The 13,000-nt window shown below is 44.5% G+C and overlaps 1 protein-coding gene across 2 annotated transcripts in view; it reads right to left on the bottom strand.

The window, feature by feature from the left end:
- The window catches only part of LOC122542883 (inositol-trisphosphate 3-kinase C-like), a 79,597-nt gene that overhangs the window by 38,428 nt on the left and 28,169 nt on the right, over positions 1-13,000 (bottom strand). The window contains exon 1 of one of the 2 annotated variants that reach the window (XM_087984077.1): positions 12,336-12,487. The exons of the other annotated variant lie outside the window; for it this stretch is intronic. Coding sequence (XP_087840203.1) covers positions 12,336-12,395 — 60 coding nt within the window. The 5' untranslated portion in view covers positions 12,396-12,487. Of the gene's footprint in view, positions 1-12,335; positions 12,488-13,000 lie in introns of those variants that run through there. 2 annotated transcript variants of the gene reach the window in all.

Here is a 13,000-nt window from a genome sequence, read left to right as displayed (position 1 = left end):
ATTTGATTCACCATATTTCCTATCCAGCCACGCAGAAAATATACCCTGAGGAAACTTTGGCAAATAGCTTAAATACCCTGGAGAAAGTTTCCATCCAGTTCTAAAGACAAACTGGGGCAGGCGTGAAGAAAACAGCTCACCACATACAAGATTAACTGCAATCAGAGAATGATTATAAATGACAACTACAGACCGGCCCTGAAAGGTTAATTAAAATGTCAGAGACTAACACCTAGAAATGTCAGAAACATTTATTTTCCAAAGACACTGGTTGAGTTGGAGTATTCTCTGTCAAACTCCTGTGACATTAATCATGAACTCAATTGGTCCAAACAAGGTCAGAAGTTACAACTCCAGGTTATAGTCCAACAAGTTTATTTGAAATCAGGAGTCCACCTGATGAAGGAGCAGCGCTCCAGCAGCTTGCGACTTCAAATAAACTGTTGGATTATAATCTGGTGTCATGGAACTTCTGACCTTGTCCACCCCAGTCCAACACCACACCTCCACATCATAGTCCACACAAGGCCATTCTGTGCTCATTACTATGATAGCTCTCAAGCAGAGCTATCTGATTCAAATCTACATGAGCCACCGCCTTTCCAAATGAACAAACACCTCATGCCATTCCCTTACCTTTTCTCTAGAGCCTGGCACATTTTTCCTTTACAGGCAATAATCCAATTCTCTCTTGAATGCTTCAACTGACCCTGCCTCCACCATATTTTCAGGAGGGATATTCCAGACCTTAATTTGTTTTGTGAATATGTTTTTGATGCATATCATTTCACACAGGTTACTTTAAATCTGTGCCCCCTTACTCTCAATCACGAGTTTACATTCCAAACCTTTCCTTTTAAAAAATCTTTATCAAATTAGAAAGTTCACTTTATCAAATGATAATTCATCGATTGTGGTAGGAAAACCAAACCACATTATCAGCATCACCCCCACCTGCCTTTGTGGCCAGATTCAACTCTGAAATTTGCAAAAGTCTAAAAACAGTGTTGTAATCCCTACAAATCAGCAGAAATATGATCAGACAAGTGACATACACCAGCACTTATCGATGCAACATAATCTCAATCCAGGAAGAGAAACATACATTTTTAGGATTTGGAGGTGCCAGTGTTGGACTAGGGTGTACAAAGTTAAAAATCACAACACCAGGTTATAGTCCAACCGGTTTAATTGGAAGCACTAGCTTTCAGAGCGCTGCTCCTTCATCGGGTGATTGTGAAGGAGCGTTGCTCCGAAAGCTAGTGCTTCCAATTAAACCGGTTGGACTATAACCTGTTGTTGTGTGATTTTTAACTTAATTTTAGATTGCTTCAAAGTTCTCCTTTCATCTTCAACAGCTGTTCAACCTTGGGTAAGAGGGGTTGGGAGAAAGGAGAGACTGGGGAAAGAGGGATGATAGTTTGGGGAAGGGGTTAGAAAGGGAAGCAGCTTTACTGCTGAACACGATCTTGTTCTAATTAACAATGACAAGCAACATGAGTTCGACTGGGACAACACTACTATTATAGGACAAGCCAAGCAGAGAACAGCCAGGGAATTCCTGGAGGCATGGCACTCATCCACTGATTCAATCAATAAGCACATCGACCTGGACCCAATATACCGGCCGCTGCAGCAGACAGCTGGAACTGACAACCAAAAGCGGCAGGTACAAACCACCACAAATGCCGGAGGAAACATCATAGAAGCGCTCCACAGGAGGCTCCCAAGCATTGAGGATGTCACCTAGACAGGGGATGAAATGTTTACAACACAAATTCCCAGCTCGGCGAACAGAACCACAACAACGAGCACCCGAGCTACAAACTTTGTTCTAATCCAATTTATGCACAAGTCATTCTTTTCAGCACAGTTCATTGATGGACAACAAGGGTTAACTACAGTTCTGTGATAGACTCCACAGCACATAGCTGCTCCTCTGCACAGACTACTCATAACAGTCAGTTTCTATAAATCGTACATCTTAAATGGAATACTTTCATGTACTGTGGGACAAATGCCCTATCTAGGTATGACATGGGGACACAATAGTCTAGTGGTATTATCACTAGGACTATTAATCCAGAGACCCAGGTAATGTGCTGGGAACCCAGGTTCAAATCTCATCATGGCAAATGGTGGAATTTGAATCCAATAAAAATTTGGATTTAAGAGGCTAACATGGACTATGAAATTAATGCCGATTTTCGGAAAAACCCATCTGATTCACTAAATGCCCTTTAGGGAAGGAAGCTGCCATCCTTACCGGGTTTGGCCTACATGTGACTTCAGTTAACTGCCCTCTGGGTAATTAGAGATGGATAGTGAATGCTGGACTAACCAGCGATGCCCACGTCCCATGAATGAATACATTTTTTAAAATGTGCATTTGTTGCAATTTTGTCCACAGAATGCTCCAAGGGAAGATCAGTGCAAAACATAGCCAGCTCACATCCTTCCAAACAACATACTAATAAATGATACAAATCTTTGAGATATGGAGGTGCCGGAGTTCAGCTGAGGTGGACAAAGTTAAAATTCACACAACACAAGGTTAGAGCGCAACAGGTTTATTTGGAAGTACAGGTACAACAGGTTTATTTGGAAACGTTGCTTCTTCATCAGGTAGCAAGTTGGGCAGGATCACAAGACACACAATTTATAGTCAAAGGTCCAAGTGTCATACAACTCATTTGATGTATTGAATTAACCTAGATTTCTGTTAAATCTTTCACCTTTTAAACTGGGTTGCAGGTTTCGATTCATTAATATGTAAATCCCATAAGTTCTTTCAAGTCACATTCCCGAGATAACTTAAGGTTTTATATATATTAAAAAAAGGGACATCTCAGTTCAGACAATGCATTAAAGGTGTAAGGTCAGAATCTGTCTGTAATCCAATTTTGAGTCAGACTGGTTCTATTTCCAAAGTAGGAATTTATAAAATGTCATATGGACTGACTACCTACAGATTGTGTGCTTTTTAAACAAAATAGAATGTATCTGCAAACATAAATCTGCAAATGCAAATTCACCACATAGACTTGTGTGTGTGCATGCGTGTCAGGGAGGGAGGCAAGATAAGAGCGAGTGCGCGTATGTGTAGAGAGCGAGGGAGAGTGAGTGTGCATGCTTGATAAAGTGTGTGGACAAGTGTGACGGTGTGTATGCCTGTGAGAGTGGTTGTGAGGGAGAGAGCATGTGTACAAGAAAGGGATCTCGCCGAGATGTTCCCTACACGACCACTTCTCGCCTTTAAACAACCAAACCTTAAACGGATCATTGTTCATAGCATATTGCCTAATCTTTAGAACAACGTCAACCACAACACCATAGAACCCTGTCATGGCAACCACTGCAAGTCACGTCAGAGTGTCGACATGGATACTACCATTACATGTGGGGACACCACCCACCATGTGTACGACAGGAACTCACGTGACCCAGGTGTTCAGTGGACAAGGGGGATGCAGTGGTAATTTGGCACACTGCCCTCTACACCGCTGAAGCCAGCCACCAACTCGAAGACACCTCCTCCTACTGCCCCATTGACCATGACCTCACCCCTCCATCACCAAACCATATCTCCCAGACCATACACAATCTCATCGCCTCAGATGATGATCTCCCACCCACAGCTTCCAACCTCATATTTCCAGAACCCCACACCACCTGGTTCTACCTCCGACCCAAGATTCACAAGCCTGACTGCCTCAGTCATCCCATCGTCTCGGCCTGCTCCTGCTCCCACCGAACTCATCTTCACATGCCTTGATAGTGATCTATCCCCCCCAGGGATTCGCCACATACGTTCGGGACACCACCCACGCCCTCCACCTCCACCAAGACTTTTGTTTCCTTGGGCCCCAACGCCTCATCTTCAGCATGGACATTCGTCCCTATACACCTTCTTCAGCATGACGAGGGCCTCCAAGCCCTCCATTTCTTCTGCTCCTGGTGTGCCCACCAGTACCCCTCCACTGACACACTCATTCATTTGGCTGAACTGGTCCTCACCCTCAGTAATTTCTTCTTCAAGTCCTCCCATTTCCTCCAGAAGAAAGGGGTAGCAATAGGCACCCACCCACATGGGCCCAAGCTACACCTGTGTCTTTGTCGGTTATGTGGAAGAGTGCATCTTCCGCAGTTACATGTGCACCATTCCCCATCCTTTGCGATGCTACATTGATGATTGTATCGGCACGACCTTGTACTCGCATGAGGAGGTTGAACTGTTCATCAACTTCACCTACACATTGCACTCTGACTTTAAGTTCACCTGGACCATCTCAGACACCTCCCTCCCCTTCCTGGACCTCTCCATCAACGATGACCAACTCAACACGGACATCTTCTACAAACCCGACTCCCACAGTTAGCTGGACTACACCTCCTCCTACCCTGCCTCTTGTAAAGATGCTATCCCCTTATTTCGGTCTTCTTTCATTGGGGAGATGGGATGTCTACTTGCAGAGAGCATCAGAGAACATCTCTGGGACACCCACACCAACCAACCCCACCGCCCTGTGGCCAAACACTTGAATTCCCCCCCCCCACTCTGCCAAGGACATGCAGGTCCTGGACCGTTTCCATTGCCACACCCTAACTGCCCGACACCTGGACCCTCCAACCACACGGCATCAATGTGGATTTCACCAGTTTCCTCATTTCCCCTCCCCCTACCTTATCCCAGTTCCAAGCTTCCAATTCAGCACCACCCTCATGACCTGTCCATCTTCTTTCCCACCTATCCGCGCCACCCTCCTCTCCAACCTATCACTCCACCAACTCAGCCATCTTCCCCCAGCCCCACCCCTCTCTCATTTATCTCTCCACCTCTTGGCTCATAACCCTCATTCCTGATGAAGGGCTCTTGCCCGAAATGTTGATTCACCTGCTCCTTGGATGCTGCCTGACCTGCTGTGTTTTTCCAGCACCCCACTCTCAACTCAAGTGACTCAGCCATTGTTGTCTATCTCATACACTGCAAGCAAGGATGCCCCGAGGTATGGTACATTGGTGAGACCACGCAAACACTATGACAACAGATGAATGGCCACCCCGCAACAATCACGAGACAGGGATGTTCCCTCGCAGTTGGAGAACACTTCGGCAGTCAAGGACATTCTGCTTTGCATCTTCCAGGGACCATACTCCAAGGCAGGCTTCAGGATACGCAACACAGTCACCCAGCAGAGGCTGATAGCCAAGTTCGGTAACTATGAGGATGGCCTCAAATGGGATCTTGAGTTCATGTCACACTACAGGTGACCCCACTACACTAATCACTCTCAAACACACACACACATTCTGACACATGATCATACTCACACAGACCCTCTCAGACACAAGCATACACTCACGCGCACACCCTCTCACAGGCATATACTCAATCATACTCGCACACAATATCAAGCACACGCACATGCATACTCTCACACTGTCTCTCCCACACATACATGTCTGTGGAGTGAATGTGCATTTGCAGATACATTCTACTTTGTTCAAAAAGCACATAGTGTAGACAGTCAGTTCATGTGACATTTTATAAATTCCTAATCTGGAAGGTCAGAATGCATACTGACTAACCTCACATTTTTAATGCATCATCTGAGCTGAGATGTCTTTTTCTTATATAAAATCTTAAGTTATCTCGGGAGTGTGACTTGAAAGAAGTTCTGGTATTTACATATTAATGAATCAAAACCTGCAACCCATTCTACGATTAAGGCTAAACAGCAATCTAGGTTTGTACAATGCAGTGTATGACACTTCGAGCTTCTACTATAAATTTTGTGTCCTACGATCCCGCCCCACCAGCTAACTGATGAAGGAGCAGTGCTCCAAAAGCTTGTACTTCCAAATAAAGCTGTTGGATTATAAACTTGTGTCGTGAAACAAATTTTTAAGCTAGTGTCAGGACCGGTGTTGTTAAACCTAAAACTGTGGAGATGGATTCCAAATCCGGCCTGCAATCATTCTCATAACTGCTTTGAAATGTTAATCTCGTCAGAAATTAGAAAGATTACTGCCAGTGACACACCCAGCCCCTCGGGCACCGCTGAACAGTCTGCTCTATGACTGGCTACACTATTGAATAACTTGCATTCAAATCACAGGTCATGCACACCCAATCTCCTACAAAAAGTTTACAGATTTGAATTTACAAACAAATACTCTAAATCTCAGAAGTACTGCACAAAGCAATGACAAAACAGAAGAAGCAGTTTCTAAAGTTCCACCATTTTAGTTCCTTTGTAGGATGTTGGTGTCTCTGGCAAGGTAGCATTAATTCCCTATCCTAAACTGCCCTGGAGAAAGTAGTAGGAAAATGTTTTCTTGTAGTCCTCTCTTGTAGTTCGAGGTGCATGAGATCACAGATTTGCAAGGTGTCTTTGAAGGATCATGGGTGAGTCATGCTTTCTTGATAATAGACACAGTGCTGTCACTGTGTGTTGTTGGTGGAAGAAGTGAATAGTGAAGGTATCAGTATCTGAGTCGCTGAAAACAATACTGAACTTTATCAACACCAAATATCTCAACTTCTGACCTCACAATGGAAGCAAGATCATAGCTGAAGCATCTGAAGATGGTTGGATCAAGACACTAACTTGAGAAACTCCTGCAGTGATATCCTGACCTCCAACCATCACAACTTTCTTCTCTTGTACCAAGTAGGACTCAGGAGTGATCCTTACCAACCTTCGCATAAACCACATCATCCGACAACATTTCTGCCACCTCCAAACAGACCCCACCACCAGGGATATATTTCCCTCCCCACCCATTTCCGCTTTCCGCAAAGACCGTTCCCTCCGTGACTACCTGGTCGGGTCCACGCCCCCCCCCTATAACCCACCCTCCCTTCCTGGCACCCTCCCCGGCCACCGCAGAAATTGCAAAACCTGCGCCCACACTACCTCCCTCACCTCCATCCAAGCCCCAAAGGAGCCTTCCACATCCAAAGTTTCACCTGCACATCCACCAATATCATTTATTGGTCCCGGTGCGGTCTCCTCTACATTGGGGAGACTGGACGCCTCCTCGCAGAGCGCTTTAGGGAACATCTCTGAGACACCCGCACCAATCAACCCCACTGCTCTGTGGCCCAACATTTCAACTCCCCCTCCCACTCTACCAAGGACATGCAGGTCCTGGGCCTCCTTCACTGCCGCTCCCTCACCACCCGACACCTGGAGGAAGAACGCCTCGGAACACTTCAACCCTATGGCATCAATGTGTATTTCACCAGTTTCCTCATTTCCCCTCTCCCCACCTCACCCCAGTTCCAACCTTCAAGCTCAGCAACACCCTCATGACCTGTCCTACCTGCCTATCTTCCTTTCCACCTCTTCACTCCGCCCTCCTCTCTGACCTATCACCTTCATCGCCACCCATTCACCCATTGTACTCTTTGCTACCTTCCCCCACCCTCCTCTCTGACCCATCACCTCCATCCCCACCCCCATTCACCTATTGTACTCTATGCTACTTTCTCCCCACCCCCACCCCCTTTTCATTTATCTCTCCACTGCAGGCTCCCTGCCTCTATTCCTGATGAAGGGCTTTTGCCCGAAACATCGATTTTCCTGCTTCTCGGATGCTGCCTGACCTGCTGTGCTTTTCCAGCACCACTCTAATCTAAACTCAGGAGTGATCCCCACTGATGACAGCTTTCCTAGGGCTCTGGAATGTCATACTCCGTCAACTGCTACCTTGATGCCAAGGACAAGAATTTCCACCTCTCCTCCTAAGTTCAGCTCTTTTGTTCATGTTTAGACAAAAGCTGTAATGAGAAACTGACAGAATTTAAACTGAATGTCAATGAACTGTCACTGTAGATGACTCCCTTCCATCACTTTGCTTATGATCAAGAGCAAGTTTGATAGAACAACATGTGACCGAGTTGGATTTGACCTGCTCGTTGTTGGCAAACAGATAACAGTGTTAAGAATTTGGTAAGGAGCACAGCTCGTTCTGGGATGTAAGTCTTCAGTACTATTATCAAAACGTTGTCAGGGCACCTCTTGCCTTTTCAGTATTTAGTGTCTTCAGCTTTCTTTTGATGTCACAAGGTGTCAAACTGGCTGGAAGACTGGCCTCAGTGATGCTGAAGCCCTCAGGAGGAGTTTGTGATGAATTGTCCACTCAGCACTTCTGGCTGAAGATGGATACAAACGCTTCAAACTTGACTTTTGAACTCTTGTGCTAGGGTGACCCAATGTTGGAGATGTGGTTATTTGTGGAACCAACTTTCCCATCATTTGTTTAACTGTTCACTGCTGTTCACGATTAGATAAGGCAGGGCTGCAGAGTCGAGACCTGATCTTTGGGTTCATTTAGCTCAATGTATCACATGCAAGTTGCCCCATGCATCACCAGGTTAATCTATCATTTTTTGGCATGCCTGGTTTCTACTTCTGGCATGCCCTCCTGCATGGTTACATGGCTCGATGATGATTCTAGTGAGAGATTCATGCCAAGCTTCTAGTTGAATTCAATTCTCTTGATGGTAAACTTGTTGTAACTGAACTCTCTAGCTGGTGTGATTAATTAGTGAGTCTAAACTTTCTAACAAAGGCAATGTTATAGCGTCATAGGGTTATGCAGCATGGAAACAGACCCTTCAGTCCAACTCATCCATGCCAACCATATCCTAAAATGATCTCGTCAGATTTGCCAGCATTTGGCCCATACCCCTCTAAATTCCCCCTACTCATTTACCCATCAGATACCTTTTAAATGTTGCAATTGTACCAGTCACCACCACTTCCACTGGCAGCTTGTTACACAAATGCACCATCCACTGCATGAAAAGGTCGTTTTTCATGTCCCTTAAATCTTTCCCCTCTCACCTTAAACCTATGCCCTCCAATTTTACATTCACCTACTCTGACAAAGAGACCTTGGCTATTCACCCTCATGATTTAGTAAACTTCTATAAGGTCACCTCTCAGTCTCAGATACTCCAGGGGAAAAAATGCCTCAGCCTATCCAGCCTCTCCCGATAGCTCAAACGCTCCAATCCTGCCAACATCTTTCAAAATCTTTTCTGAACCCTTTCACAGCTAATAACATCTTTCAAATAGCAGGAAGACTGGAATAGACAGTATTCTAAGCAATGGCCTCACCAATGTCCTGCACAGCTGCTATGTTATGTCCAGTTCCGATACTCACCAATGAACTGATCAAAGAAGGTAAGCACGCCAAACCTCTTCTTCACCACTGTCGTTCCTTACAAACGACCGTTCTTTCTGTCTACTGAAAGAGTCAACAGGCAATGAAGCAGGGGTTGAAAGTAAATGTTATATTGTTGAGATGGAGCATTCTGGAGTTTCAACACATATTGCTCATAGATATTGTACTTAAACTTGGCCATTGCACACAGGGAGAAGCTTTAATTCTTAAAGGCAAATTAGGGCAGGACTTCTACACTTTATGTTAAGGTCTTGGGGAGTGTTGCTGAACAAAGAGACCTTGGGGCGCAAGCTCATAGTTCCTTGAAAGTGGAGTAAACAGTAAAAAGTGCAACAGTAGTAGACTCATCAACTTTATGAGCATTTAAATGGTCCTTGGATAGACATACGGACGAAAATGGAATAGCGCAGGTTAGTTGGGCTTCAGATTGATTTCACAGGTCGGCGCAACAGAGGGCCGAAGGGCTTGTACAGCGCTGTAATGTTCTAATTTCTATGTTCTATGAGTCACAGGTAGATTGGATAGTGAAGACGGCGTTTGGTATGCTTTCCACTATTGGTCAGAGCATTGAATATAGGAGCTGGGAAGTCATGTTGCAGCTCTACAGGCCATTGGTTTGGCCACTTTTGGAATATTGTGTGCAATTGTGGTCTCCCTCCTATCCGAAGGATGTTGTGAAACTTGAAAGGGTTCAGTAAAGATTTACAAGGATTGTGCCAGGGTTAGAGAATTTAAGCTGTACAAAGAGGGTGAATAGGCTGGGGCTGTTTTTCCTGGACTGTCAGAGGCTGAGGGGTTACCTTATAGAGATTTTTAAAATCATGAGGGGCATGATCAGGGTAAATAGACAAGGTCATTTTCTTAGGCGAAAGTGAGGACTGCAGATGCTGGAGATCAGGGTCTAGATTAGAGTGGTGCTGGAAAAGCACAGCAGGTCAGGCAGCATCCAAGAAGCAGGAAAATTGACGTTTCGGGCAAAAGCCCTTCTTCCTGGCATGAGGAAGTCCAGAACTAGAGAGCATAGGTTTAGGGTGAGAGGAAAAATTTAAAAGCGACCTAAGGGGCAACTTTTCATGCAGAGGGTGGTGCATATATCAAATGAGCTGCCAAAGAGCATGGTGGACGCTCATACAAATACAACATTTAAAAGGCATCTGGATGGGTATATAAATAGGAAGGGTTTAGATGGATATGGGCCAAGTGCTGGCAAATGGAATTAGATTAGTTTAGGATATCTGGTTGGCATGGACGGCTCGGACCTGCTTCCGTGTTGTACATCTCTATGACTCTAACTGCTACACTGTTCCAGTGAATTTTAAGCTACTTCACAACCATCAAGCAGTAACATCAGCAATTTTAGACCATAACCATTAATCAAAACAGACAATGTTCAGACGTTGCCTTTACAACCACTGTGGAGAATCTTTTGTTTCTTTCTCATATTCTCATCCCCTCCCCCCACCCACCCACACACTGCCTTGCACCAACATTCCTTGTTGTTATTTAATCTTCTCTGCATTCCACGCTATCACAGGCTGTCCCTTTTGTTCATTTCTCCTCTGCCTCTGCATTTGTTCAATTACAGAATCTCTAAAGTCTTGTACTTCTGACTTGAAACATTAACTCTTTCCTTCTCCTCATTAGTTATGTCTCCTCAGAATTTGAAATATCTCCTATTTGTAGTTTGCATTTGAAAGTCACACATTAACTGAGACATAGGAACCTATAATAGAAGAATTTAAAATGGACACCGTGTACCTGTAATGCTGTCACACTGCAACTACACTCACCAACCAGTGGGGACACTGAACTGCTGCATTAAGCTTAGATCAGTCCATCAGAGCCACTGGCTATCATTTGATGCAGAATATGTTCTAAACGACTGCGAGACAGTGTCCCTTCACGTGCCATGCTTGCAAAGAAGTTTTAAATTTAAATGTTATTTCAAATACTTCATGAAGTCAATTATTACACATTACAAGAGAATGCAAAGTGTGCCCTATTCCTTGTTACAATGTTGGACCATGTCTCGGTGGAGTCCAGTAGAAAGACAACACGAAAACTGTCTCAGTTTGTGGTGCCCGACTGAATCCATGCCAGCTGGACCCCATTTCATTTCCCAATACAAGATCCATCTACAGTTCTGCATTGCCATCCACCTCAGCTTTAAGCCAAGCACAAGCTAAGAATTGGTTTGAGCAAAAACCTGAGCAAAACATTCCTTCAATAATTCTGGAGAAAATCAGAATTTGAGTACACGTAATTTGATGAGCAAATCAAACAGGACAACCAGCAGCTTATCCCTAGGACATAGGTAATCAGAAAAATAGAAACCTATTGATTAATATTAGTCTACTTAACAACAGCTCTGTACAGTTCCACTGTAATCGTTAGCCTGACTAAACAGAAGCTATGCAGTTACACAATGAGCAATCCCTTCCGGCGCTCAGTAACAGAAACCCTGTACAATTACAGTGCTAAGCAGAAAGTATCGATAACACTAAATGATCCCACAACCAAGGGATCAAGTCTAAGCTCTGGAATCCTTGTCAGGCAAAGTAACACAGTATGCAACCCTTAACCTGCTGGGAAATAGAACTCCATACAGTCACACTGATACTTTGGTCTGGTGAATGCAGTAATTCAACAGAGTTGAATTCAGGTCCAATGCTTCATTTTGATTAGTATGGTAAAAGCAGGCCAGCTGCACCTTGTGCTCCTGATATAACATTAGACCATAGAAAACAACTAATCTGCAATTAGACACCAAACATAACAGTCCCCACAGTCAGCTCAAAACGTTATTCTGTAGGTTGTGAGGTTACCAGGGAGCAGAGAGCACGAGAGAAGGGAGGGAGTGAAGTGTAACTAAAACAGCTTAGCTAACATTGCATTCTTGATGGCCAGTTGCATCTCAGCCCCTTAATTATCTTTCCACAAAAAGCAGACATGGAAGTTACAATTTATCATGAATACATGTATAAAATGAAACATTTGTCTCCCTAAATTAATAGTCAGAAAAAAGCAATCCGGGGATAACTGACAAAATTATGCAATGGTCTAATCTGAATTGAGCATAAAGTTATCACAGTATCAGCAAAATCTGGATTTGGAGATCTGGGAAAAGCACAGCTCACCTTTACAGGCTCTGCAGCATACGGGGATGCAGGTGATGTACAGTCACGTGCCTGCAGCATCGACAAAGATTTCTCTTACCCAGGCAGACTCCCGCCGCCCCATTCAACCCACAGGTAGCCACGCAGAATGCCTTAACAGAGCGGAGCAGATCAGAGCAGCTCAGCTCACAGCCTGCTCCCCTCCTCTGGCAATTTCCTGCAACACCCTCCTTCATCTGGCCCTGCTTGCTACAAAAGGCAAGGTGACGTAACCTGGTTGCCTGGCAACCCATTACCTGCACATAAAAAAAGTTTCCATTACAAACAGCTATGTGGTTTCTGTGACAAGTTGATCAAAACATCCAAAGCGTTGAGAGTGGCAGAGTTATTAAATCACCTACAAATAGCTCTTCTTGCAACCAACAATCCTGTGAGGGCAGTATACACAACCTGTAGACAGAGATACTATTAACAGGAATAAAGTGGTAATGTATACTTAGAGCTAAAATGGGTAATAGACTCCTTTTCTGGTTTATAGTATTATAGAATCATCTGAATATACAAATTAGGAGTAGGTGGTCTATCCCTTGCTCAGTTACTCAGTAAGATCATGGCTGCTCTGATGACCTCTCATTCCTGCCTACCCGTGATATCCCTTCACGCCCTAATCAAAAATCTACCGACAT

Source organism: Chiloscyllium plagiosum, unplaced genomic scaffold (genome assembly GCF_037043375.1).
Source record: "Chiloscyllium plagiosum isolate Xiang-an unplaced genomic scaffold, Cpla_swu_hap1 HiC_scaffold_47, whole genome shotgun sequence".
Classification (NCBI taxonomy): domain Eukaryota; kingdom Metazoa; phylum Chordata; class Chondrichthyes; order Orectolobiformes; family Hemiscylliidae; genus Chiloscyllium; species Chiloscyllium plagiosum.
This window is presented reverse-complemented; position numbering and strand designations above follow the sequence as displayed.